The sequence below is a fragment of the Melozone crissalis genome, unplaced genomic scaffold (genome assembly GCF_028551555.1).
Source record: "Melozone crissalis strain CALT ecotype California unplaced genomic scaffold, PUWL_Pcris_2 ptg000132l_1, whole genome shotgun sequence".
In the NCBI taxonomy this organism is placed as follows: Eukaryota; Metazoa; Chordata; class Aves; order Passeriformes; family Passerellidae; genus Melozone; species Melozone crissalis.
In genome coordinates this window covers 886,609-912,856 of record NW_026535905.1, presented here as the reverse complement: position 1 = coordinate 912,856, position 26,248 = coordinate 886,609, and the positions used below count along the sequence as shown (strand labels likewise).

Sequence of the window (26,248 nt, the reverse complement as noted above, 5' to 3'; positions counted from 1 at the left end):
ATACTGTGACGAGTGGATTGCAAGAGGAAAAATACAGCGTGGAATTGCACAACTCCTTTCTAAGTCAAAGTACTGACACCATGCTCTGCTGAGAAAACCTTTTGTGCTCCTGATTTAATGATAAATTTCATGTGATTTCTCCTGGTTGGAGGAATGGAACAGAAACAAAACCAAAACACTGTCCTGACGTGTTAGCATTAAACATCTCCTTCAAGAAATAAACTTTGTGTCTTTGATTGTTACATAAAATTCTATTTTTGGCCGGAACAAGAGGGAGAAAAAGAACAGGAAAATAACCACAATTATTCTCAAACCAAGAATCCATTAGAGGTCTAAAAACATGAAGGAGAAATCCTTTTTAAGGAAGAAAATACTTCCATTTCCAGCCCTTTATTCCAGTTTTCACCACCTCTGCTGGGCAAACTGCGGTCAGTGCTCAACTCCCGCTGACCCCACGCATCCAAACAGTCTCGTCCTTCCCAGGGTTAACCACTGCTGCTGTTTCCAGCCCTGACCTTCCCAAGGCTATCACCTGGGACAGGTGATATTTTCTGGCATGCCTTCCTTCCCAGGAATGAGCCCTCCTCCTGCAGCACCCGCCCAGGGGCAGACGCTGCTCCTTGACCTCAGCAAACTCCATCGCTCCTACGGTCACAGCTCACACTCCGGGTGACAAAACTCATATTGAATCGTGCAAAGGTGCAGAGCCTGCATTGTTAGAGACCCAAGCAGAACCATCACTTTGCTCTCCATCCTCCCTGCAGACCTCAGCCATGTATAATTCCCCCTCAGCAGACAAGGCCACAGGCCATCGCCTCACAGCAGAGCACCAACAGGAATCTGTCCTCACTCTCCCCGAGCCCTTCTGCACAGATCTCAGTTGTGCTGCCTCTGCTCTGCAAGTCACAAAACTGAGGAGGAACAGCATCTTCTTATGACCATGAAGTCATCTACTACGCTTTTTCTCTTTTTGATAACCACATTCCCCCACCAGGCTTTCACCAAACACTTGGTATTTTCTTCCCTTATTCTTTTCATCATCTCTCTTTAAGCCCCTGCATTTAATTGCACAACTGAAGGGGTTTTCCCCCATTTGCGTGTAAAAGATGGAATTGCAGTTGCTCACCTACATTTTGTTTAGTAAGGATACAGATCACCATTTTCCAGCTCACTGTATTTGCCTTCAAGCTTTCTGCCTTTTATAGAAGCATTATTCCTACATATGTCATCTTTTTTCCCCTTCACAAAAAATCACCCACTGATGTCTCTTTGTTAGAATACAACAAATCATAATTATTAGTCAACAGTATAAATGTCCACCACAGGACAAAAGCAAATCTGGGGCTTTTCCTTTGCTGAAAAACCCTTTGGTTTAGAGTTGCTTCCTACTTCTAGCCTATTTCATCTGCCAGCTGAAATACAGAGTGACCTCTCCATATGGCACTTTCAACATACATAAAAAAGATACAGATGCACAAATGTTTTGTCTAAAGCTTGGAGAAATTGGGAAGCATCCTTCAGTTCCAATTCATTGTCTTTGCACTGATACCGTAATTTAGAAAAATTAAAATGTTCCAAAGTTTGTGTTTGATAATAACTAACATTTCTAAAGCAGCTTTTCAGAAGCTCTTTTTGAAAAAATGGACTACATACATCTTTAGTATTAAGCAAAAGGGTTTTTTGTGAAGAAAAATACCAGTTACTGATGTCTATCCAACATTCAAATGTGCCCCTGTGTGGGCTGTACAAACTCATTCTCAGAACAGACCTACTGATGACTGAGCCACTGCTTTCAGAAAAATTAATTGTTTTCCTTCAAAATCCTTCAGAAAGTTGGGTTGATTTTTTTAGCAATAATCCCAAAACATTTCAAATCATGTGAATAAAGATCTCAAGTGATTTAACCAAAATAACACAGACATAACCACAGAGAGAAGAGTCTTTTTATTTTCACGAAAAGGACAAAGGTTCAATATCATAAAGTTCAGACCCCAAAATACGTCCTAAAATCTGAAACATAGATTTGATCTAAAATAAAAATCCAACCCCTAAGATGCTTTTGCTTCATCCTGTGCATTCAAGAGCTGAAACCACGAGATGTACACAGTCAACTCTTCTGCAATGCTGGTACCCACAAGCACTTTTACAGAGCTGAAAGCATGAATTTACTGTTTTTCTGGAGGTAAAGAAAAGATCATCTTGCCAAGGTGTTGCACTCCCCTCTCCATCAGGGACAGCCCGTCCCAGGCACTGCCTTTCTTCTGCAAGCAGCGTCCAACCTCACAAACAGCTCATCCCCAGCAAGGGATGCAGGTCAGTGATGTCCCAACAGCTGGCCCTGACAGGCCACAGCTGGATGGAGAGAATCTTTATGAGCAGCCAGGACATGCTGCTCCCAGCTACGTTTCCAAAGTGGCTGAGTTGAGTGTGTCACAGGGATGTAGAAATCTCCTGTTCAGGCATTTCCTCCTCAAGAGAAAAGCTTTTCTTGCAGGCTCTGGTGGCAGCACCAGCAGGTGATGTTGGGCATGTGTAATCCAAGCACAGAGACTGTTGGGAATGTTAATCCAAGGGGTTCCTCCTGTCCAAGAGCAGATGGGGCACCAGAATTCACAAAGACCCACCAGGGCTTTAAGAGCATCCAAAATCATGGCACCATCCCCTGACCAGGGCACAGCAACTTGGCTCCATCAGGAAAAGAAAAGCAAATCAAATCAAACTCTGCAGAAAGCAGATTTGACCAACGCAAGTGGTTTGTCCTTCCATCTCCCATGACAGCAATGCCACTACATCTGTCTGAAGCAGTTTCTCTGCAGCAGCACCCTCAAACTGTAACTTGCTGCATGTGCTCTCTCCTTATCTCCAGATGTTAAACCCAAGCTAACCTCAGCAGAAATGCACAGAATGCTGTCCTTGGACCACGTGCAGCACATCCCACACAAGCCCTGCTAATGCTGCATGACCACCAACCAGAGGAAACAAAGCACTGCAAGGTAACAGAAACTGGAGGTGATGTGGCAAACAAGAAATGTTCCTTAGTAATAAACTCAGAATATCTGACAGAAAAACATTACGTTCCATTATGCCCCCTGGTCAGGGCACTGAGCTCTTTGTCTCCCCACAATGCTTCCCAAGGGCTGACCCATCCCTTCCCCAGCTGCTCTCACAAATGCATCCTGTCCCACACTAAATTCAGGGTACTGAAGATGTGCTGCACTCCATCCACCAGAGCACCCAGTGGAGCATCCATCTGCTCCATTCCCACTCTGACCCAGCTCCCACCTGGCTGGCACAGCCCACAATCTCATGGCACAAGATGGGCATGGCCACCTGGGGCTCAGCTGGGAGCTTTCCACTGAGAGCCTGCCAGCATCTCCTTGAATCCATTCTTCCCACTATGCTCTCCTGTACCCACAGCAACTGTGAAATCACTATTAATGATGTCCTTCTGCCTGACCCACTTATCTCAGAATTGCAGTATCTGGGATGGGCTAAAAACAGGAAAAAAAAAAAGAGGGAAGCTGCTCATTTTGCTTCCTGGACAATAACTCCTTTTAGAAAAAGAACTCTGTTCTGATTTTCTCCACTATTTTTTCCTCTGTCTTTCCTTTCTTCTTCAACTTCTCTTCTGTATCTTCCTTTTGTTTCTCTCTGCAAGAAGAGGAATTGGGTTAGGAAAAAGGAACGATGGAGAATGCTGATCTAAACTGCTTCACATCTTCAAATATGTGGAGAGAAAATGATGGGGCGTGGGAAGGGAATGAAGCCCTGTGGGTTTTCTTTTCCAGATGACTTTCTTTCCTTCTGGCTCATGACTGAACGAGATATGAGAGAATAAGAACTGCTGGAGATTTTGGCAAATATTGAAAAGGAGAACATGCAACTACAATTATTTGGAGAATAAGAAGCAAATGCTAAAGAAAAAATAAACCCCACACATACAGGCTATGGGCTCTTTCCAGAGGGAGAAGGTTTTATTCAGTCTGAATTAAATGTGTGTATTTTTCCCATTAATTCAAGCGTGGATTTCATATAAAATTCACAAATACCTATGTCAAATACAGCAAGGAACACCAGCTCAGAGGCATCAGAAAGCATTCTTTTATTGTAACAGAGAAGACACGCAGTTCTGTTTCCTGAAGGATGGCAAGGAACCAGAAAGAGATGAAAGCACAACCTTAATATTGCAACTAACAATGTTCAAATGTTCTTGCCTGCACATCAGGAGGCACCACCGTGCATTTTCTGCTTACACTTATTCCTGCACAGAAAATAGCTCAAATAGCTTAAAACTGGCCCTGGTACTGGGCACTGCTGTCTGGAGCAGGGCTGATTTCTGGTTCAGAAGAAAGGACCCTCATGGTAGAAGCAGAGCACATGAGCATGCCTGGGCTGCTCCCACAGAAGGTGAGCTGTGCTCAGGGCCTGAAGCAGAACACACCGAGTGGAGCTGCTCAGGGACAACATCCTCAACTGGATGTGTCTGTGCTCAGGTCTGAGCTGCAGCTCCCACAGAGATCCCTGGGCTGGATGTGTCTGTGCTCAGCTCCTGAAGCAGAACACACCGAGCTGCAGCTCCCACAGAGATCCCTGGGCTGGATGTGTCTGTGCTCAGCTCCTGAAGCAGAACACACCGAGCTGCAGCTCCCACAGAGATCCCCGCTCCCCCTGAGCTGGCTCACACATCCCTCTCCTCATCACCCACCTCAAACCAACACAGCCACCAGAACTGCAAACCCACCAACAGGGAATGCAGGCACGGAAAGTGAGGGTTTATTTAAATATTAACTGCTCTTGAGACGTCCTTCCATGGGTTTGTTCCCTTACGTGTGACCTCTGGGAAGGCAGGAAGGATGCACTCAAACCTCAGTCTCTGTTTGTTTGCAGAGCTGATACCGTCCATGCAATACGTGTACTACACACACACCTGATTATTTGCCTCCACCAAATGCATCAGAGAAAACAACTTGTTTGGTTTTAACTCATTTACAATGGAGGAATCTTTCACTGGGAGAAGAGCTTTCCATAGGAACAGGGTTTGCACTTTGTGACGTTTTCAGAAAGGCCTAAGAAATAATATGAAATAACAACTATTTCTGCCTCCTGCCAGGCTTGCTGGAGTATTTTAAAACAGCTCTGCTAAAATAAACCAAGTTTTTTTTCCTCCGAACAGATTTCCACCAGGGAACCAAATCCTACCCTTATAAGGCTACAGCAAAACAAAAGTCCCCAAAAAAGTACAAAATCTAGTCCATTTTTTAACTCAGGAAACAGGAATATTAAGACAGAACAGGTTTAAAATCAGAATTAGCAATAATCAGATGCTTCAGAAAATAATGTTCCCAAAGATCACCTTCTGGTCCTTCACTCCACCCCTCTCCATCTAGGGAGACCTTGAACTGTCAGAGCTACAAAGCTGAAGCAGAGATTTTAAATCCACAGCCAGGACTCAGACTGTACCCACTGCAATGTTCCACACACAAAGGGTTACTTTCACCATTAAAGAACTCAAACTCTTATGGCAAAGCAGAAATCATTTAAACAACTTCACCTCCAAGGAGTGATCCTGCCTCAGTATTAAAACCCCAATATACACAAAAAGAAAGGAAAACCTCTTAGTGTTCAACATTGGAGAAAGATCTTAAAAATAATGGACTCTAAAATAGTTTACAAGAATCTAAAATAATGCCTGTGCTAAGCTAACACAGAAATCAAAATATTTGGGGGGAAAAAAAAAAAAGAAAAGTCAATGTTAAATATCAATGTTTTGGTCCTCTCCAAGGCAGGACAAACTGCAGGGGGAAGAAAAGGTTGCCAAGCAAAGGTTGGTTTTTTTGTTTTTTTTTTTTTAATTTTAACAAATTTCTGCTCTGGACCATATTTTATTTAAGAAATTGCATGAGAAACAAATTGCTCCCAGACTGAGTTGAACCTCACCCAAGGTTAAGTGAACACCAAACACAGACCACTTCCTTTGGGTTCTTGGCACAAAAACAGAATATTACCAAAATCTGCAGCAACAAAGGATGCTGCTACAGCAGCTCGTCCGAGCAGTTCCATGGCTGATGTCTGCAGTGTTCCAAGCCTGGGTAAATGCACTTTAAAGGATCTTGGGAGAAAAAAGTTATTTTCATCCTCTTTTTTTCATTACCCGACACTACGAGTTGGGCTGTATAAAAGATTTTACTGTAGCACATACAAAGGCAGCGGCACACCAGCGAGCACTTCATTAATTAAAAGCCAGAAAAGGAAGTTTGCTAAACGAAGCAAATGTTCTTATCACTCCTATCTATATTCATTAAAACTGACAGGAAACCAAATATCACCATCTGTCTACTTGCAATAAAGACACTAAAAACAGCTCCGGGGTAGAAGAATAATATAAAGTATAAAACTGCAGTTTTTCAAGTTTCAGTTTTAAATGGACAAGAGAGAAACTGATGTCAGACGAGGGAGAATGAAGGATGACAAGGAGCTGGTACATGAAACTGAAAAAAGAAATTACATGCTTCAGAATATAAACTGAAGCCCCTTTCAAATCTCAGAAAACAAACAATAAACTAAAGTTTGCACTGTCTTTTTCATACAGGTCAATGGGTCTGGGAAAAGCCAAGTGTTGCAACGGCAGCTCAGTTGCCTACTTACAAATAACTGCTACCAAAACCAGTCAAAAAATCGTATTATGCAACATAAACTGCAAATTTTTAATGGTCAAGCAAGTCCCAGGAAACACCTGTGTTCTATTATGTCTTGATACACCCTCTTCAGATTTACAAGAGATCATTCTTTTAATTGTTCTATATTTGGATTTTGCTTTTAAATCAGAAACCTGATATGAAATTGAGTAAGATTTGATAAAAGGAAAAAGATGGCAGAGGTCCTAACTTAGCTATGAAAAGAAACACCAGGCTGGGCTCACACAGCAGTGGCAGAGGTCAGCTGAAGGTCGCTGATTTAAGGTATTTTCCAGCATTTGTAAAATTCCTACCTTCTAGTAATCACCCTTTTTTTTTTCTTTTTTGCACTGCAGGGGAGAGGAAAGAAAAAACAAATAGATGGTAATAAGATATTTAATGACAGAAATGAAAATAAACTACTGCTCACACTCCCAAGAGCACAACTCCCTGTCGTTAATTCTGCGCTATTCCCCAGCTGCATTTTGCATAGCAATGAAAAGCACTTCCAGTTCCTCTCCATGCTGCAGAAAATATTAGCTCCACAGTCACAGTTTGTAAGACTAAATAAGGTTAAAGTAATTTAAGGCTGAGATAAACAGAGAAAAAAGACAATTCCTGGTTAAAAGTCTCGCAGCCCCCTGTGATGCCGAGGTACCAGAGCACACGTGGTGCAGAGCAGATCCTGGGACCCACAGGAAACACCAACGGGGTCAGGAGAGGAGGAGCAGGGGAGCTCAAGTCTAAAGTGAAGCCAAATTGATTTTTATCATTATGTTCTTCCAGGATAGTACTTCCTTTTTGTTTATCTGCTGTCCTAAGAACAGTAATTCATACCTCGAAACAGGCTCTCATTAATATTCTATGAGAATGCTTTTTTAGCCTCTATACAATTACAGCAGAGCAATTATTATTCTTCTGTTAATACTTTAACAATACTAACAGAACTATTAACAGCTCACCATAATGAGGCATTTGTGAAACAGAGCTGTAAGGCTACTTCTGTTTAGTAAAGAAACCACAACAGAATTCCACAAGTTAAATAAAATCTGAGTGTAAAAAAGTCACTGTAAACTGATGTGCAAATGTGCCATCAGATTCCTCCCTGAATCTGAGGAATCTCCTTTTGAAAGTTAAGTCAATCCTGTAAGGATGTAGGACAACCAAACATTTTTAAGTGAAGGCTGAAATTCAAGGATAAATTCTTTTTTATGTTCAGTATATAATGGAGACATCTCTTTGTGCATGCCAATGAAACCATTGGGATGCTTAGAAAGGATTTGGTAGGCACACCTGGAGGTATGTAACAGAAGAGAAAATACAAAACCATCCATAAAAAATTCCTGAGTGTGCTGTAAAAATGCATCCAGGCTGATGCTGGAGAATGTTTGTTTATTCTAAGGTGGTTATACAGCATCAAAAACACACAAGAAACATTGCTGCAATGGGAGGGAAAAGTCAGTGTTGACATCTTACCTTTATAAACCTTTTAATAAAAAGCTGCATAGTAAGGGCAACAAGCATAACCCAGATTATTAGATTTTGGAAAATTTTATTTTATATATGCCTTGTTAGAGCTCCTATTTTCCTACTGAGAGTAGTAACTATGGAAGTTGCATTTAAAATTATTTGCTAACAGAAAGCAAATGAACACTCAGGTTCTTCAGAAGCATGGACAATCAGTGGAAAAGGTGAAATTCTCTGGCAAAAAGAGAAAGCACAATTCACTCCTGTGGTTCTCCTGTCCACAGCTACAACAGTAACAGGGTGCAAATCAAAGCATCTTCCACAGCACATAATGGAGAAAACCAGCCCCAGACTCCTTGGATCTGAGAACGCCAGGCTGGGAAAAGCTTTTTCAGTTCTTGGGAACTGAGAAAAGATCCATTTCCTACCATCCTCTTAAAAAGGTAAATGAAGCTGAATCCTGAATCACAGGCTCTTAGTCCCTCCCGTTCCCATACCGGTGAAGCTGTTCCTGCACTATTTTCCTTTAATTATGGGAAACTCTGTTCTAATATCATATACACACAATACTACCACTATTGCTAATTTATTTAATTATTAATTAAATTACTTATTTAATTATGAAAATATCAACTCATTAAAGACCAGTATGGGGTGTTATTTAATCTGGTACCCACCTTGTCTGTGAGCTGATGAATCTCCTCTGCCTGGTCTGCACCCACAGATGAAGCTGTCCCTTCTGTCAGGTACCACCAGCAGCCCCTTTTGCTGTTGTGCCAACTCCCCTCCTTGCTCACAGGATTATGTAAACTGTGCTTAAATTCAGGATGGGTTTTGCCCTTTTGTACTCAAATGCATCCTCTTCTCTTCATCCTGCTACATACAATAAACCCTGGATTTGTCAGGTTTGATCCTGGCTTGCAGCATGACTTATTTTGGGGAGCACTTTGCTTTAACACCTCCTCGCCCACTGCAACACCTCCTGGATATTATTCTTGAATTTGCTTTAGATAGACAATAACAGTTTTCCACACACCTTTGTAAAAGCTTCCCTTAAAAATCTCCTTTTAAGTGACTGTTGCAGTGAATATCCCAGTCACAACGCCCTCGTGTCTTTTATTTAAAGTACAGCAGCATCACCTCTGCTCAGCAGTGATGTAAGTAAGGCTTGTCACGCTTTTGCTCTAGAGCATCAAAAAACCTGACCCAAAACCAAGTCCCTCCTAAGTGCACCTTTTAATCCACACAAAACCAAAACAATTTATTGCTATTTACATTGCTTTAATAGCTTTTTTGAGTTGCTGTTTAGATGGTCTTAGTAGTAATGACTGCAGCAAGCTGGAACAGGTTCACAGCACTAAAAATAAAACCTGGGTGTCTTGAAGCCTGGGAAAAATACAGCAATGCTCCAAGGGTGTCAGTACAAACCTGCAAAGCAAATTTTCTACACAGACAACATTTCTTATTCATCAATTTGAATGGACAGATATTTGGAGACAGAGAATAATTCAGTTTCTCCAGGTTTCTTGGACACTCCCATCACCACGCTCCCCTTTCCCACGTGTTTCTTCTCCCACACTTCATTTGTCTGCCCTCTGCTGTCTTGCTTGCCTTGAACCAGGCTCAGGCCAACTATTTCTCTGTGTCCTGGTTTTGCCTCTCTCCCCCACGTCCCAATGATGTGATGCAGGTGATGGCTGAGGGACAAGGACAAGGTCTTTGTAAGCTCCAGTGCAGGAGGGCAACAAGCCACCCATTTTTGTCATTTCTTGACACTGCAGTAATTATAGTCCCTTTTTTCCCTTCTTCCAGCCTATCCCATTATTTCTCTCTCTTTTACGTACTATCTATTATTTTTCAGAGTTTTTTCCTTTTTTATCATCCTATCACCACCAGAGTCTTTAAGAGAAAGCTGAGGCTGTTAAGTGTCTCACACCTGTCATTTCAGCATTATGATTAGAAAGCAGATTCTGAAAATCCTGATGCCACCATAAAACTGGTAAACTAAGAAGCCTCACCTTAGATTCCAGCACTTTATCACTGCTCTTGTATGCTTCCCTAGATACCTGCTGATCACCATCAGAGACAGGATATTGAACTGTAAGTGCTTGCTCTGAATCACAACAGCTGTTCTTACAGATTTATTGCTAAAACAACATGGGGTCTGCCAGACCTAAGAAAATCAGCAAGAAATAAAGTTACAGACTCTTGTATTTTGCCACAAGTAACTTTGGTATTTGGAAATTCCCTTTCCTTGTCCATGTTTGTTAGACTGTTATGCAAAGAGAGTTAATTCTGGTAAAGATTAACACATGTGTAAAGTACCCAGATGATTTCTTTGATTGTGATAGGAAACACTTAGATATGAAATTCAGCACCAAATACTTTCCAGCTTCTGAGAAATATGCGTGAAACTACTTTGAACATGATTAAGTTAAGAGCATCATCCTTATTAACTTAAGAAAGAAAAACGGTTTGTTGGAAAGCACTCACCATTTGAGGTGCTCCATACTGTTTTCCAGCGTTATTTTCCCAGAGACACCAAGAACGCTTTGGTTTTGTGGTTTGGGTGGGGTGGGGGAGAAGGCTGTTGATGTTTTGGGAAAACCTACCAAAGCTTGCTGTGTTTGCTGATCCTCAGCTACAGAGTGAGCGGCTGCTGGCAGCCCTAACTGTAAAAACCAGCTGCAGCACAAACTGCCATCATTTCACCCATTCAATCTACAATTCAAAACTTCTGTTAAAAATGTATAAAACAAAGAAACAAACTTTTAAAAACATTCCAAACGAACAGCAGAAGGTTTCCTCAATGGCAAAGTCCCAAGCCCAGTTGGCCAAACGCTCCCAACCACATAGCCAGCCTTGGGTTTCAGGTGCAAGTCAAACTCCACTCCCCAGCAGCCTTACCTTGGCCAATTCAGAGCAAAGGAAACAGGCAGAGGGCTCCAGCCCGGGGAGAGCACTCCCAGGGCCTGTCTGCAGTGCGTTTCATTGACGAATGCACACACTTCTGTGCTCCATCTGAGACATTCGGGGGCTCCAGCGCCGAACAGTAACTCAACAACCCCATTTCCTTCTCTGCATCATTAAATAAACACAGGCTCTGAGATGGACTCTATGGATCTATGTCCTTTCAAAAGAATTTAGTAATTGGAGGGGGAAAAAATAAAACTCCAAGTAAAGCGAGCAGTTCAAAATGTGCAGTAAATAGTTTGAAAGCGATGTTCTCATCTGGGAGTATTGCAACAGATGTTTATCATGAGCTACTGCAACAGTTAATCCAGCTCCCAGCCAGATCACCTCCTTGCCTTTGGAAACCAGCCTTTTTTCCATGGGCAACTTACAGAAAACAAGAGGATGTTCCAGAACTGACAGCAAGCAGTTAACTGAATGGAGCAGGAGGGAAAAAATCCATAAAGCCCAACCAAATAAACTGATATCTGGCCCAAAAGACTTAGATGAACAGGTGTATGTGTGGGTGGGATTGGAAGGAAAAAAATAAAGAAAAACATTTAAACAAAGCTTCCATTGACATTCTGGTCACTTAAGTGGGTACACACAAAACGAGCCAAACAACATTTTGAACAAATCAGCAAATAATGGATTTCTTTCCTTTTTTTTTTTTTTTTTTTGAGAGGGTAGGAAATATGATTATTGAGCTTGGATTTCAAAATTATTGTGGTGCCAATAAGCCACAGTAACAACTCAGAGGTTATTCTACCCTAAGATATTCCGAGGAAGATTGAAAAAAGGAAGGTACAAAACTACAAATGCAATCTGGTATTTACTCCTCAAAGATACAAATGCAAATCACAATTTAAAGCATCATTATTTAAAGCTGAAATTACCATTTCATAACCAATGCAAATCCGATCCCTGCTTACAACATTTCCTAAAGGCAAGCGTAGGGCTAGTGAGTCCATGCCGAGAGCACGGACTCATTTCTGCTCCTGATTTCACAGGCATTTAATTCTGAAAAAGCTTGAGCGTGCATGGGTGAAAGGAGTGAGCGGTGCACCCCTCTGGGCATCCAAAAGAGATGAACAAGGGGGGTAAGAGCACGCTGTTCCCAGGGCATCACCCGAGCATCACCCACGGCTCCCCCAGCCCTGGCCACCCTCACCCTGGGAGCCACAGGTGAGGATTTACAGCCTTGCACTGCCTCCTGCAGCCCCCACCTGCAGCCCACACCTTCCCCCGGCTGCGCCCAGCCGTGCTCACACCAGAGTCACAGACCCTGGAAACTTCTGCTCTAAACTCCCTCCCCGACCCAAGAGAATCTCAGCTTGTTGGCTGTCTGGGGTTCCTAAGCAGAGAGAAAAACAAATGCCAATCTGTCGAGTGTTAGAAAGATGTAAAGAGATTTTGTTCCTCTAATTGCTCAGCAGAACAATAAATGAATAAAGAGCTCTAGGAAGTCCTTTCCACTCGGCAGTATTTCTGCTGGTAATGCAAAACAATTTTCCTCGGTACTTCTCTTAATCAACAAAAACAACAGCAAGCATTACCAGTCCTTTCATATTTGATGAAGGGATTGATGCTATTTATTCAAGAAAGTCTTTGTAAACATTCCTTCCCTTCTACAAAGACCAATGACCACAGAGCCAGTGCCTGCAGTACCTCCACTCAGCCCGTGGCCCTTGCATGCCATTGGAACAGGCACCCATTGGTGTGTTCACTAAAAACAACCCTTTGCAGCTTGTCTTTCTAAGGTTTTTTCCCCCCCGTATATCAAAAGTCATAAGTGTCAAGGGAAAGTTTTTGTTTTCTAAATTTTTAGTATTCCAGAGAAATATATTGACATTGCATTCCGCAAATATTGCCAAAAACGTCTTTTGTGTTCACAGCTTCAATTTTGATGATAAATTTTAAATACTAACAGTACAAAGTATGATTTAAATCAGAGCCTAAATCATAAATGTAAAAGTAATTTAAGCTAGTGAACTGGAAACCTTAATTTAAATAATCTCATTTTGCCACTACAGTTTTCCTAAAGACCTATTTGCTTTCAATGGTTGTTAGTTCTCATTGAGAAGGTAAATAAACTACATGCATCTATTTAAATTATTATGAAGCCTAATGCATTCTACATCTTTTATTTTTACATTTTATTAAGTAGACAATTCACTAGGCAATTATTTCTTTAACTATGATTCCTAAGTGCTTCAAAGATATTTAATGAGTCCTAAAGCACCTTTTATAATGATGATGATCCCCATTTTATAGAAGGATAACCCAAAGAAGAGACAGTTAACTAGTCCTGGCTCTTTCCTTCACCACATTGAACTAGCTCTAAGGTAACATGATTGATCTCCACTAGAACAGCAACCTGTTACACATAATTTTTCACTCTGACCGAGCAATTGTAACAATTTGTAATTATTGATTAAGAGATCAATTAGAAGCAAATACTCAGGTAGCAGCAGCAGCAGAAGGCTGAACTAAATATCTGTGCAAGAATCAGGAGGTTTTGCTGGATGGTTTCACCAAGATATGACACTTGGAACTATTTTTACTCCATCTCCTAAAACATGGATGCAAAGGTAGAGCACGGCACATTCTGCTGCTGCCTTCCCAACACCACAGCTTGCTTGATGAGCGACCTCACTTATTCTGCCCTGAATGACAGCAAAAATAGCGCTGAGCACTGAGATCTCTTACACAGCCCAAGAGAACACGCCAGACTCCCCAGGTTGTACAACCTCTAGTTTGAGGACTCATTTCTTAATGTGGTGCTCGAAATGTGCAGGATGTTGTGCCAACAGCACTTAGGGTCAATGTTCCAGAGCCATTTCTGTGTACTGAATGCTGCCCATCCTGCTGCGCCAGGCTGAGGCCTCACCTTTGCACAGTTTCTTTCCTGAGGGGTAGCAGCAGCCTGGAATGGTTACTAGTCAATATAGACCACGTATGAAAAGGGGGAGAAGTGCTACAGAATTATTTTTCCAATGCCATTTTTCTCGTCATTGTGCCCTAAGTTGGTCCATGACAGGGAACTGCATCTTTCCAAAAGCACGTCCTGATGTCTCCTACCAAGCCAGCCCTTACCAAGCGGGAGCATCAGTGCTCCTGAAGCTACTCTACCCTCCTGTGGACTTGCCTTTCCTAGGATGCACACAAAAATTGTAGCAGGCAGGCATTAATGACCGTTTCTGAGCTTAGCCCGCAGTGGCAAGAAGCACCCTCCATCCCACGGTGCAGGAAAATAAAACAGTAAGAGACACAGCGGTCTATGCAGAGCCAGATTTGATAGGAGCGACCACAAAACACCAGCTCTTCCCCCCTGGCAAGGCGGTGACCACTACAGGGATGTAGAGCAGAAGGGTCTCGAGGAGACAACCATTGCTTGGTCCAGCTGGATTCCGCATCCCACTGCAAGTCCTCACCTGCAGCTTCAGGGTAGAGAGCGCTGTTCCCTCCAGAATCAATTCCAGCACTGCGTGCCGGACCCCACAGCACACCCCACCGACAGGCCCCACACACACAGGGAGTGTTCTGCCCAGGAAGAGGGGGCTGACAGGGGCTGCAGGCCAGGGAGCTGCCCACGGCAGCCCCGCTGCAGCGAAAGGCTAACCTAACCCTAACCTAACCCTAACCCTGACCCACGGCAGCCCCGCTGCAGCGAAAGGCTAACCTAACCCTAACCTAACCCTAACCCTGACCCACGGCAGCCCCGCTGCAGCGAAAGGCTAACCTAACCCTAACCTAACCCTAACCCTAACCCACGGCAGCCCCGCTGCAGCGAAAGGCTGCCCTGGCAGCAGCAGCAGCATCTCCTGCCCAGGGAGATGCAGGCAGGGCAGCAGCCCCTCGCTGGCTGGTTCCTGGCCAGCAGGCAGGCTCCAGCCTGTGTGCCTTGCCACCAGGCTCCAGCCCGTGTGCCCTGCCACCAGGCTCCAGCCCCTGGGCCCTGCCACCAGGCTCCAGCCCGTGTGCCCTGCCACCAGGCTCCAGCCCGTGTGCCCTGCCACCAGGCTCCAGCCCCTGGGCCCTGCCACCAGGCTCCAGCCCGTGTGCCCTGCCACCAGGCTCCAGCCCCTGGGCCCTGCCACCAGGCTCCAGCCCCTGGGCCCTGCCACCAGGCTCCAGCCCGTGTGCCCTGCCACCAGGCTCCAGCCCCTGGGCCCTGCCACCAGGCTCCAGCCCCTGGGCCCTGCCACCAGGCTCCAGCCCCTGGGCCCTGCCACCAGGCTCCAGCCCCTGGGCCCTGCCACCAGGCTCCAGCCCCTGGGCCCTGCCACCAGGCTCCAGCCCCTGTGCCCTGCCACCAGGCTCCAGCCTGTGTGCCCTGCCACCAGGCTCCAGGCCCTGGGCCCTGCCACCAGGCTCCAGCCCCTGGGCCCTGCCACCAGGCCCCAGCCCCTGGGCCCTGCCACCAGGCTCCAGGCAGGATGCTGCTGCTGCTGCTGCTGCTTTGGGAAGTGAGGGCTCCGACGGGAGCGCCGGTCCCGCAAGGCAGATGTTGTGGAAATTCATATTTCATCAAAACAGTTAATTGTGACAAGAGGGCTATAAAATTCCTTGTACTGCTTAAATTATTTCTCCGCTTAGAGCAACTCCACTACCAGGAAATGTTACACATTGCACTTTATACCCAACTGGCAGCACTCAGTGATAGCATTACAGCTCTGTTAAATAACAGATATAAAAATCACAGATCTTTAAAAAGTACAAATTAATTTTTCTCCCGTCATTCCACATAACCATTTACAAACAAACATGCCATGCAATTGTCGTTAAAAGTTTTCCAATCTAGCGCTGCATGTGTTTAAATATGAAAATTACACTTCTGAAATAAACATTGCTGCTATCAGGGAAAAGTGCTACCATAAGTCACATCGCTATAAGACAGAAACTGCCACCATGAAGACTCAATAATCCCTCACATTTCACCAAGGGAATGTTCTCTCTCCATCCATCAGGGTCATAGTAAAAGGAAAAAAGCAAACAAAAACCAGCTACACAACAACTAGGCAGCACCTGCTAAAACTTTGATTGTTTCAGACCCATAAGTAGGTAAAACAAGAAATTCAGAGACTGCTTTGTAATGAATGAATGGTTTATCCATTTATTGCTGCCAAACCTCCAGTAATCCATGTTTAGCAAATTCATACAATTAGGAAAAAATATAACCCCAAAAAACAACTAACAGGATTTCACTTTCTCTAATCTGACCTTTTTTTAATTTATTAGAAGTTTATTATCTATTCATACTTGGAAAATACATTCTTTAGTAACATGTATCTCCTTTGGATATTAAGTCTACACTTAGCAACATGCAGAGTAAGAAACAGCAAGGTTTTCTGCGGCCCCACGGGGTCACAAGATCTCTACCTGGTACCAAAAAGCAACCCAGCAGTGTGCCAAAGGGAAAGGAAAGCCTTCAGCTGCTCCCCTCACCTGCCCGGGTGAGCAGGCAGGCAGGAGGCGTGCAGGGTAACTCAGCTCTGCAGGGATCATCTCTCACATCCCTGTTACCGCCAGGAGGCAACGCCTGCCAGCCTGGCTGCACTTTGTTTACACAGCACTAAAAACCAGAATTTGCTACTTAGGCTAAAAAAGCCTCACTAGGTATCAAACAGACCTAGACCTTATTTTGTCTGTTTTCTCAGGATGCTCTGAAAGAAGTTTATATAATGCATGAAAATTATGCATGCCATTATGTAACAAAATCAAAGTGCCATAAGATGTACACATGGCTAGTTCTACTTTCAAGCAGCAATAGCTGAACTGTTGCTGGCTTCATTTTAAATGTGCAGATCGCTTGTATAAACAGCATTGATTTAATCATAATAATAACTATTTCTATAAAACTCTGACCCTGTCACCTACTCAAGTAGTCACAGGCACCTCATTATAACACACTGATAAATTCATGTTAAACTCCCTGGGTGTCGCTCATTTCAGACGATTTGGGTAGCTGATCAGAGAACTGCAGGTGCACAGATTTTCCCTGGGAGATGACAAATCACCAGTGGTGCCACAGGTGCTGTTCCCGTTCATTATCCTTTTTCCCAAAAGGATGCCCCCGTCCCGGTGCCTGCTGGCAGTCAGGGTGTTTGTGCACCCATGGGTGCTCGGGCAGGAGCTGAGGACACGAGCCTGGGGCAGTGCAGCTCCTCTGGCTGCTCCTGGGTAGGGCCAGGCTGAAATTCTTCCGTCACTCCATGTAAAAACCTGTATTGATTCCCACAGCTTCAGGCTAGCAACAAAAAAATTAAATTTTTAGGCCTAGCAACAGAGCTGGCCCCACAAGCATCCTTCTGCCTCTGCAATGCACAGCAAGGGGTTAATCACACGTGCAGGTGTAAATCTCACTGACTACACGGACAGAACCACTGATTTTAACCCAAATTCTATATAAGGCACCTTAAAGATTCAGCAGCAATTTTATTTGAAAGAACCATTCGAGCACTGATTGCTGAATGGCCATAATCAATTATTTCTATCCAAATTCTCCACTTCTCACACATCACAGAAATGGTTGTACAAATATACTACAGCTCCCAGTACCATCTCCAGCTGGGGATGCTCAGAGAGTATTTAAATTCCCAGCTAACTACTAGATGGCACAGAAATGACAGAACCCAGTCCTAACTGCAGCCTTATGCAGAGAAAAATGCCACAGAGAAAAAAGTTGCAAAATCTGTCAGCAGATTTCTCCGCCTGAAAACATATCTCCGTCAGAAATAACTTTTGCCACGAAAACCACCAGGAAACTCAGAACTTAAAAACGTGGATGTGGTTTTTATAAGATGTTAAATATACAGAAGAAATATAAAAAATACAGTTGGTTGTGAAAGAGATCATGAAAAAGAAAGGAGATATGTTGCAAAACAACAGAGCTAAATTCGTCCATGAAACGTATAAGAGATTTACAAGGCAAGATAAAAAGAGAGAGCATTTAACTTCATATTTGCTATTTTAAACTCAAACCAAAGTGTGTTCAGATAACCGCGCCTAACCACATCGATTTCCAATTAACCGAAGGGGAGGTACTGAAAATTTGGCAAATCCGCAGAAACAACTTATGGGAAGAATCTCGGCGTTCCCTCCGGGATGTGCCAACCCCCCCAGCCGATTCCCATTGACTTTCCGCAATTCCGCACACCGGAGCTCCATTTCCCGGCCGGGGGCAGCGCAGCGCCAACTCCGCGCCCGCCAAGTTCGCAGCGCCGGGACGGGCGGCGGGGCCCGCACCCGCTCCGGCCCGGGGCTCCCGGAGGGGCCGGGGAGAGCGCGGCCCGGCCGGGATCTGATCCATCCCTGCCCTCCGCTGCCGGGGAAACTGCCGCTGCCCCCGGCAGGCACAAAGAGCCGCAGCCCCCGAGCAGCGGGCGGGACGCGGCCGGCGCTGCCCCCGGCGCTGCGCTGGCGCAGCCCCCGCCCAGCGGCCGCCGGGGGTACGGTGCAAAAATAATTATCGGAAAAAATAAAAAAAAAATTTAAAAAAAGAAAGAAAGAATCAACCATGGTGGCTCAGGACGGCGCGCAGCGATGGGGCAGCGCACCGAGCGAACAGGGATCCATCCGTGCTCCCACCCGCCCGCGCCGCCCTCGCCCCGCGCATCGCCCTCACGCCCACCTTGCATCCCGCCCGCCGCCGGCTCCGCACCGGAATCCGCCGCCGCCGCCGCCGCCGCTGCAAATACGGGGCAGGCGGGCGGACCAATGGGGGCGGAGAGCGCCGCGGCCGCAGCCAATGGCGGCCGCCCGCCGCCGGCGCCCGGCCAATCAGAGCGCAGCTCATTAGGCGGCGGCGGCCGGGAGCGGCGGGGGCGGGGAGCGGCGCTGGGCGCTCCTCGCCCGCCCCCCGCGATTAATTCTTGTCTTCCCTTTTCCCTCTGGCTTTTCCTTCCCCACCCGCGATTCATTCTTTTCCTCCCTTTTTCCTCTGGCTCTTCCTTCCCCACCCCGCCTTGGTTTTCCCCACCCTTTTTTTTCCCTTGTTTTTCTTTCTTATTTCTCTCCTCTCTCTCGCTCCTCTCTTTTAACTTCCCTCTGCCCTTCCTATTTTAGGCAGGGCCTTTTCCCGGATTTTTTATGTACGCCCCCCACTGTACATTAATTATAGACACCAAAAACTTGGGGAGCCCCCAGGGAAGCTGTTCTGCTCTGAGGGGAAGGATGCTCTTGCCCAAATCACCACCGATGGCGGGGAAGCACCAGACATTGATATTTTAGAGAACCCACAAAGATGAGGGGATGGAAGCCACTAGAACGAGTCCAGCCAAAATCGGAGCTGGTTTTGGCATGGCACACAAGCTCTGTGCATGACTTCAACAAGCTCCCAGGATGCAGAACCAGCCTTTAAAAATAACAAAACGAAACCAGCAGATGTTTCAACCACACAGCTCCACTCCAGCATGCAAAGCTGCTTCATCTGTATCACCACTGCCAAATTCTTAGCAAAGTTTTCTTATTCAAGTCAAACAATTGTGGGTATAAATACCTGCTTTGCTAAAATATAGGGAATAAACAGCCCTTTTAAAAAAATACCAAATTTGTTAACATTCGTTCTTGAAAATAAACTTTTCAATCAACAAAACTCATGACTGCTTTATGTTACAACAGCAAACTATCTGCTGTAGAACAGGGGATAAAAATGACTCAGAATTTTCTTCTGTTTTTGCAATAATTCCTCAGTTCAGAGCGAACTAAAACAGTGACAAAGCCCAAAGCCTGCACCTCCCATTTCTGATGCTGTGCTCCTTCCTCCTCAGCCCCAGCCTTTAAAATCACTAAATTGTGTTTGCTCAAAGCCCTTGCCTGAGCAGGCCATGTTGTGAATTTATTCACAGAGTTTGGCTAATACAGGGTAACACACTCTGCGACGTGATAAACCCAATACCAACCCAAGTCTGATGGTAATTTACAGGAGAAATTTTCTTTTGCAGATCAAGAGAGGTTTTTTTCCTAAGGTGCCCCAAGAGCCAGGAGCACTGTGTGGCTGTGAACTGCTGACAGGTAACCAATAACTGTGACAAATTATACATTCATGGCATCTGCAACAATCGATAAACTGACTCACCAAATTAATAAAATATAGATCACAAAGCGTACATTTTTATTAAAGAATAACTTCATGATAACCAAGTAATGTGGATGCTTCCAAGCATAAGATTAAATTACATGCTGAGCAAATCTGGCATTTTGTGATAAACTAGGAAAATAGTCTTTGCAACAGCAACCGAGGAAGAACATTGCTGACATAGCCTATAAACATCTTTTATAAAGCACAACCAAAAGTAACCAAAAAAAACAAAACAAAACAAAACCAACCAAACCCCACAGTGAAGTGGCAGCTCAAGAATTCACTACCATATTCACAGTAATTACTTTCTAGACTTCTCCTTGTTTTGTAATTTATTCCTTCAAATGCAATGCTGATTTTGGTGTTAGAAGTAATAGAACCAGATTTCCTGCATAGGGGAGTATTTACACCAGATTAAAATCCCTTAACTAGTCAGACTTCAGCAGTCACTGCTGGAGAACACAAAGATTTTTAGCACATTTGTGATGACAGCAAATGTATTAAATACACAAAGCAAGTGTCTGACCTGACAGACTGACCCTGCTGGTCATAATTTCGTGCCTGCTGAATAATTCTAGTTTAAAGAACTTGCCTGAACATAGGAACACAATGAATCCCGCTGAGTTTGGGGGTCTGTTGTTTCACACACGATAAAGTTTTCCTGCATGGATATTTTCCCCTACTGAGGAATGCAGTGAGAAGAGGTTTCCCAGCCTTCTGTAAAGCTGTTGGAGAAGTTTTTCCTCTCTCAGGGAGGAAGATGGAGCATCCCTTATGGCAAAGAACATTCTCAGGCACATGCTCAGTGTCCATGTCTGTGTTGGGTTATTCCTACACAGCTCTGACTCATCTCCTAAATGAAGAATTTAAAATACTGAGATCATGTTCATTAAAGTTTACAGTTATTAGTTCCTGAAACCCCTTCATGCTTGGTTTCTCCAGGCCAACTACACCATACCAACTACATTGGAAGGCTGTCCTAAGTTAGTTTTAATCCTCTACAATGCCAGATAAAATGGTGCTTTCAGGGTGTCTTCATATGATTGATGTCTTGTCAGATCTTCCAAATATTTATTTTATTGCAAAATATCCAGCATTTCCTGGAGACTTCCATGAGTATTTTACATCCATAATGTTCAGCCACTTCCTCAGCTCCCACAGATTTCCAAGCTAAACCCATGAGATGTGCTGTTTCCCATCCTTCTTTCTAGCTAATAAATAATGGCATCTTAATTCTGAACTGCTGTCATGAAACAAAGCTCAAATAGAGCCTAAGTGATACAAAAACAATATTTGTTTATACTAGATCCGTTATTAACTTAATTCTTTCTCAAACAAATGGCATTTAATAATGCATTAAACACATAAACAGGAACATATTCGAAGTTATAATCCCATCAGCTCCTTCTCATGACATTCATCTTCTCAAAGGCAATATCCACATTTCCCTAGCTGTGGCAATGTAGATCAGTTTTTTTAAAAAATAATCTATTCTCTGGCATATTATTAGCAACCAGAAATTTATTATGTTATTTTCTTTCAAAATTAGTATATTTAGAAAACATACCTACATATCCCCACTCACAGACAACCATTTATCTAAATATTTCACAAGCATTCTGCATGGTGATCATTTCATTTACTAAGAAAATACCCACATTGCTGTGAATCCTTTCAGGCCCCAAAACGTGCCTACAGACAGCAGCAGTGCATATTTTAGAGAAGCAGCAAACAGGACCAGCCTCAGGATTACACCCACCTCCCTCCACAGAAGATGAAGCCAGAGCATTTTCTCTTGCCATAAATTACCGCTCCCTTCTATCAGCAATTATTTAACTTTCAAAAATAGCTGCAACGAGACAAATTATGAGCTATAATTCCCCAAATTTATCCCTGATATTATGAGTGCACACATGCAGATATGTGTACCTAATCTGCTCTAAAATGTGCAATATTAAGTATTATAATCACATATACCAGGGCATCTTTATGTCATCACCCAGATGAAATTTCTATGCTAAACACCTGTGAGCCATGGCAGTGGCCAGAATGCCCATTATTACTGTTTTGTCTGTGCCAGTCACTCAATCCTGGTACATCTTCTTCCAGCACACCTTCCTCCTTCCCCAGTGAGTGCGGGGACCTGAGCCCACAGGAGTCAAAGGGACCACCAGCTTCCAGGGGGAAAAATAAATACATCTATATATATCCATCTAAATATCACTGAGGGCAACACAGAAGTCAGGGAAGTCAGGCCAGAAGTCCATCCTCTGGAAATATTAAAGACTGCATAGAAATACCATAAAGAGTTGGCCTGGTTTTGCTTTCTGTTTCATACAGGACTTTGGGCTAGAGGGCACTTTATGGTCTGACCCAGTTCAATAATCGTTTCATTAAGTAATTCAAGACTAAATTGCATCATTCTTTTCTTGGAAAGCGGAATTATTGAATATCTTAGGTTACTCAAAAGCAAATTAGAATTTGTCTACTCCCGCGCTACCAGTGAGACTCAAAGCAAGCACCTCCCACGTTGTCAGAGGTCTTGACAGACCACTGTGTCTGCAAAGTACCAACATTTCTGCTCAATCTCCATCATGCTGTGAAGTGCTGCCTCTCACACAGCTGCATTTGTCCTGTCTGTACATGCAGTTACCACAGAATCACAGAGTGCTGGGGTTGGGAGGGATCCTAAAGATCATCCAGCTCCAGCCCCCTGCCGTGGGCAGGGACACCTGCACTCCACCAGGCTGCTCCAAACCCATCCCACCTGGCCTTGGACATTTCCAGGGATGGGGCAGCCACAGCTTCCATGGGCAACCTGTGCCAGGGCCTGCCCACCCTCGCAGGGAAGAATTTCTTCCTGATATCCAACCTGACCCTTCCCTCTTGTCCCGTCTCTCCCTGTCCTCATCTCTCTGCAGCTCTTTAGGTTCTGGAAGGAGCCCTCTCAGCTGCCTCCACAGCACAGATGCTCCAGCCCTCTGAGCATCCTCGTGGCCTCCTCTGGATCTCCAACAGATCCACAAATCTCTTATTGGGAGGCCCCAGAGCTGGAGTCAGGAACTGCAGCTCTGTGGGGTCTCTGGATTCACCTCCAGCCTCTCCCCAAGCAGCTCCTGGTGGGTGGGTGTGCAAACCCAGGGCACACAGGGAATATTTCTGTGTCTGCTCTGGGGTGCCCTGACCCCAGGGCAGCACTGACTGATCCTCATCCATGGAGAAAGTTTCCCAGACTTCAAGATGGACTGGAATCCACAAAAGTGTGAAATAGATTATAGAGAGCAGTGTAGGTGTGTCACTCGGTGGGAAATTGAGGTTTTGGGATTTTTAGTGTGTTGTGGATGGCAGCAAGATGGAGGGCACAGGGTGTCATCCTGGGTTTCTCCTTCATGCTGCTTCTTCCTCCTTCTCCATGGGTTTGGGTGGCATTTTGTAATTGGGCAGACCAGTCTGCATTGTGGGCTCTGTGGGATCAGTTATTGGGTTAAAAGGGAAAATAATCCAGGTGTCAGTTCTTCATTGGATAGCTTAGTGTTAAAAGCCCTTGTACCAAGAGATTGTTGGCCATTTTGTGCCTTCTAATGAAAGGCTGCAGAACTCCCAGCAGTGAGACTGTTTTACTGATAGGAAATAATAAACACCTGAGTGCGAACATGAGCTGCTGTCTCAATGCCTTCAGTGCAGAGCCAGAGGAGCCCACAGGTGAGGGCAGGCAGTGACACAGGTCTGGGCTGGGGGCCAGGCAATCTCTGTGTTCTCAGTGATCTGAGCATTTCTTTTACTCACCTGTTAAATTGTCACATCTACAGCATTTATTATGCAGTTACCACGATACAACAATGAACTCAGATTATGATTTTTTTATGGTTAAGGTTTTCTTTGCAGTCTTGTAGGACATTAAAAGTCACAGATTCATAGGATCTATTTTTTTTTGCAGAGGAACTTAACAAAAGATAGGAACCCAATAGAGTTTTTTTCTCCACATTTGTTTTCAATGGCAATAGAATAAATTGCCCCACTAAAAAGCATTGATACTTTCTGTTTTAAAGCACAAGAACAAATGCTGTTTTTAAAGTCAAAATGTGTTATAATGATAGGGTTGGGGTTTGGGGTGGGTTGATTTTTTTGGTTTTTTTTTTTTTTTGGAAGAGTAAAAATCTATTTTTCCCAGTTACAGTGAAAATTCTGAATGCATATTCACATCATTTTGCAAAACTGTCAACACTAGATACACACTTCTTTCTTTGAACTATCTCCCTGTGTTGCAACCCTCATCTAAATTTGAAAATATTTTGGTAAACATAGATGATGTTTCATGGGTGCAATTTTGAGAGCATAAGGAATTTAAGAAAACAGTTGATACTGCATTAAAATCTAAAATTGGCTTTTAAGAATCCATCAGCATGCTCAAATCAGCAACTATTAAGAAAAACATCCAGAAATGAGTATCTGTAGCTAATCTACTTTCTCCTAGATTTTCTTCCCTGGAGTGTTGTTTTGGAACTTTTGAGCTCCTTTTGAAGGATATTTGTACATTCCTTTGTGGTGACATATTTCATACATTACTTAAATATGTTCTCTTACTATTACACATTCAGCCTACATATCAAGGTAATTGTATCACAACATTTATCCCAATAGGATTTTACTTCCAGAGTGGGTTGTCTCAAGTATAGTTGATAACATCCACACCCTGCCCAGATAAAGAAAATAGTTTGAATGAAGCATTATGAGCACTAGTGGTATAAGACATTTCTTAGAAGCACAGGGCTGAGAAGATTTCCCTTGGGATGTTATAGGAGAGACATAAAATAATTTATTTCAGGAACTTAAATTTCCTTATGAAGAAAATCCCTGGTTTGTTTTGTTGCCACCACTCTCCTTGGAAAGCTGTGGTGGACTCTGGGGGCTCTGCCCATCAGGAATCCTCTTCAGAATTCAGCCTCAATTCATTCTGCAGTTGTTTGCACCATTTTTTTCCTTCTGCACCCATTGGCTTTCAGTTTTTTCCTCTTGCTCCACACAGCATCTAAAGATGAATATATTCCTCATGTCTCCCTCTGAGATGACAGCCTCTTCACCTTACTCATTAAACTGTTCAGAAATGATGAACTCATACTGATAGAGCAGAATATTCTGTTCACTTGTTTTTATGCATATCACAGGGGCTGCTAAAGCACATCCCATGATCATCCAAGCACTATTTATCTATAATGAGAATCTTGTTGCAAGTTTCTATTTTACAAAACTCTGCTATTACTCACTTAGAAGATATGACCTCTGATTTTATGTTTTGAATTTGATTCTACTTCTGTTAGCCCAGTGTTCAAGATAATCTCAGTTATTTCTATATAATATCTGTGGAGGGGCTTAGCAGCTGTTTTTTCTACAGACTGTAGGAAAGGCTCTCTAGCCCCTTGCTGTACAGTAGAATATCCCTGTTTCAGAGCTGCTATTTTTATTGTTTTAAGTACAGCACCCATACTAATTTGGTGAGCTTGTGTTAAAACTAAATAATCTCTACAGCAACATCTATCCAGATTCCTTGTTATATTTAGGATGCCTTTCAGTTTAGCCATTAGCACAGCCACCCTACTCATGCCAGGCCACCATGTGAGGCAAGCCAAGCTCAACACTCCCCTGGTCACCCCTCCTGCAACACCACACCTTTTGGAAAAGAATTCTTTGTGAATAACAGCTGGTGATGAATTTCTGTGGCAATAAATGGTTCTTCAGCCCAATTTCCCAGCAGCAGGCGCCCAGCTCCCATTCCAGCCACGGCAATGGGACACACAGAGGGAAGAAGCTGTGTCTGACTCTGCCCATCACTCCCAGCAGATGCCCTGGGTGACGTGTCCTGAGCAGCCCTGGGCACGCTCTGAGGGATCGGCCGTATTGGTGATGCTGCATTCCAACAGCCAAGGTCTCGCTGACCTTCAGGAGGCCTCCAAACCCAAACCTCAGCTTGTTTCTTCACTCCTGGTAGCTCATAAGGTACAGGCCTGTAATTCTTTGTAGCAGTAAATACTAATTTTTAAGAGTCTTGAATTAATTCACAATAAGCTCCACAGAA

General features: G+C 44.0%; 1 protein-coding gene across 4 annotated transcripts in view; it reads right to left on the bottom strand.

Moving 5' to 3' along the window:
• Nucleotides 1–26,248, bottom strand: part of CTBP1 (C-terminal binding protein 1) — a 189,332-nt gene that overhangs the window by 136,667 nt on the left and 26,417 nt on the right. The window contains exon 1 of one of the 4 annotated variants that reach the window (XM_054293196.1): nucleotides 18,727–18,798. The exons of 2 other annotated variants lie outside the window; for them this stretch is intronic. In XM_054293196.1, coding sequence (XP_054149171.1) covers nucleotides 18,727–18,733 — 7 coding nt within the window. In that variant the 5' untranslated portion in view covers nucleotides 18,734–18,798. Of the gene's footprint in view, nucleotides 1–18,726; nucleotides 18,799–26,248 lie in introns of those variants that run through there. One more of the 4 variants, XM_054293195.1, reaches the window with a different exon arrangement.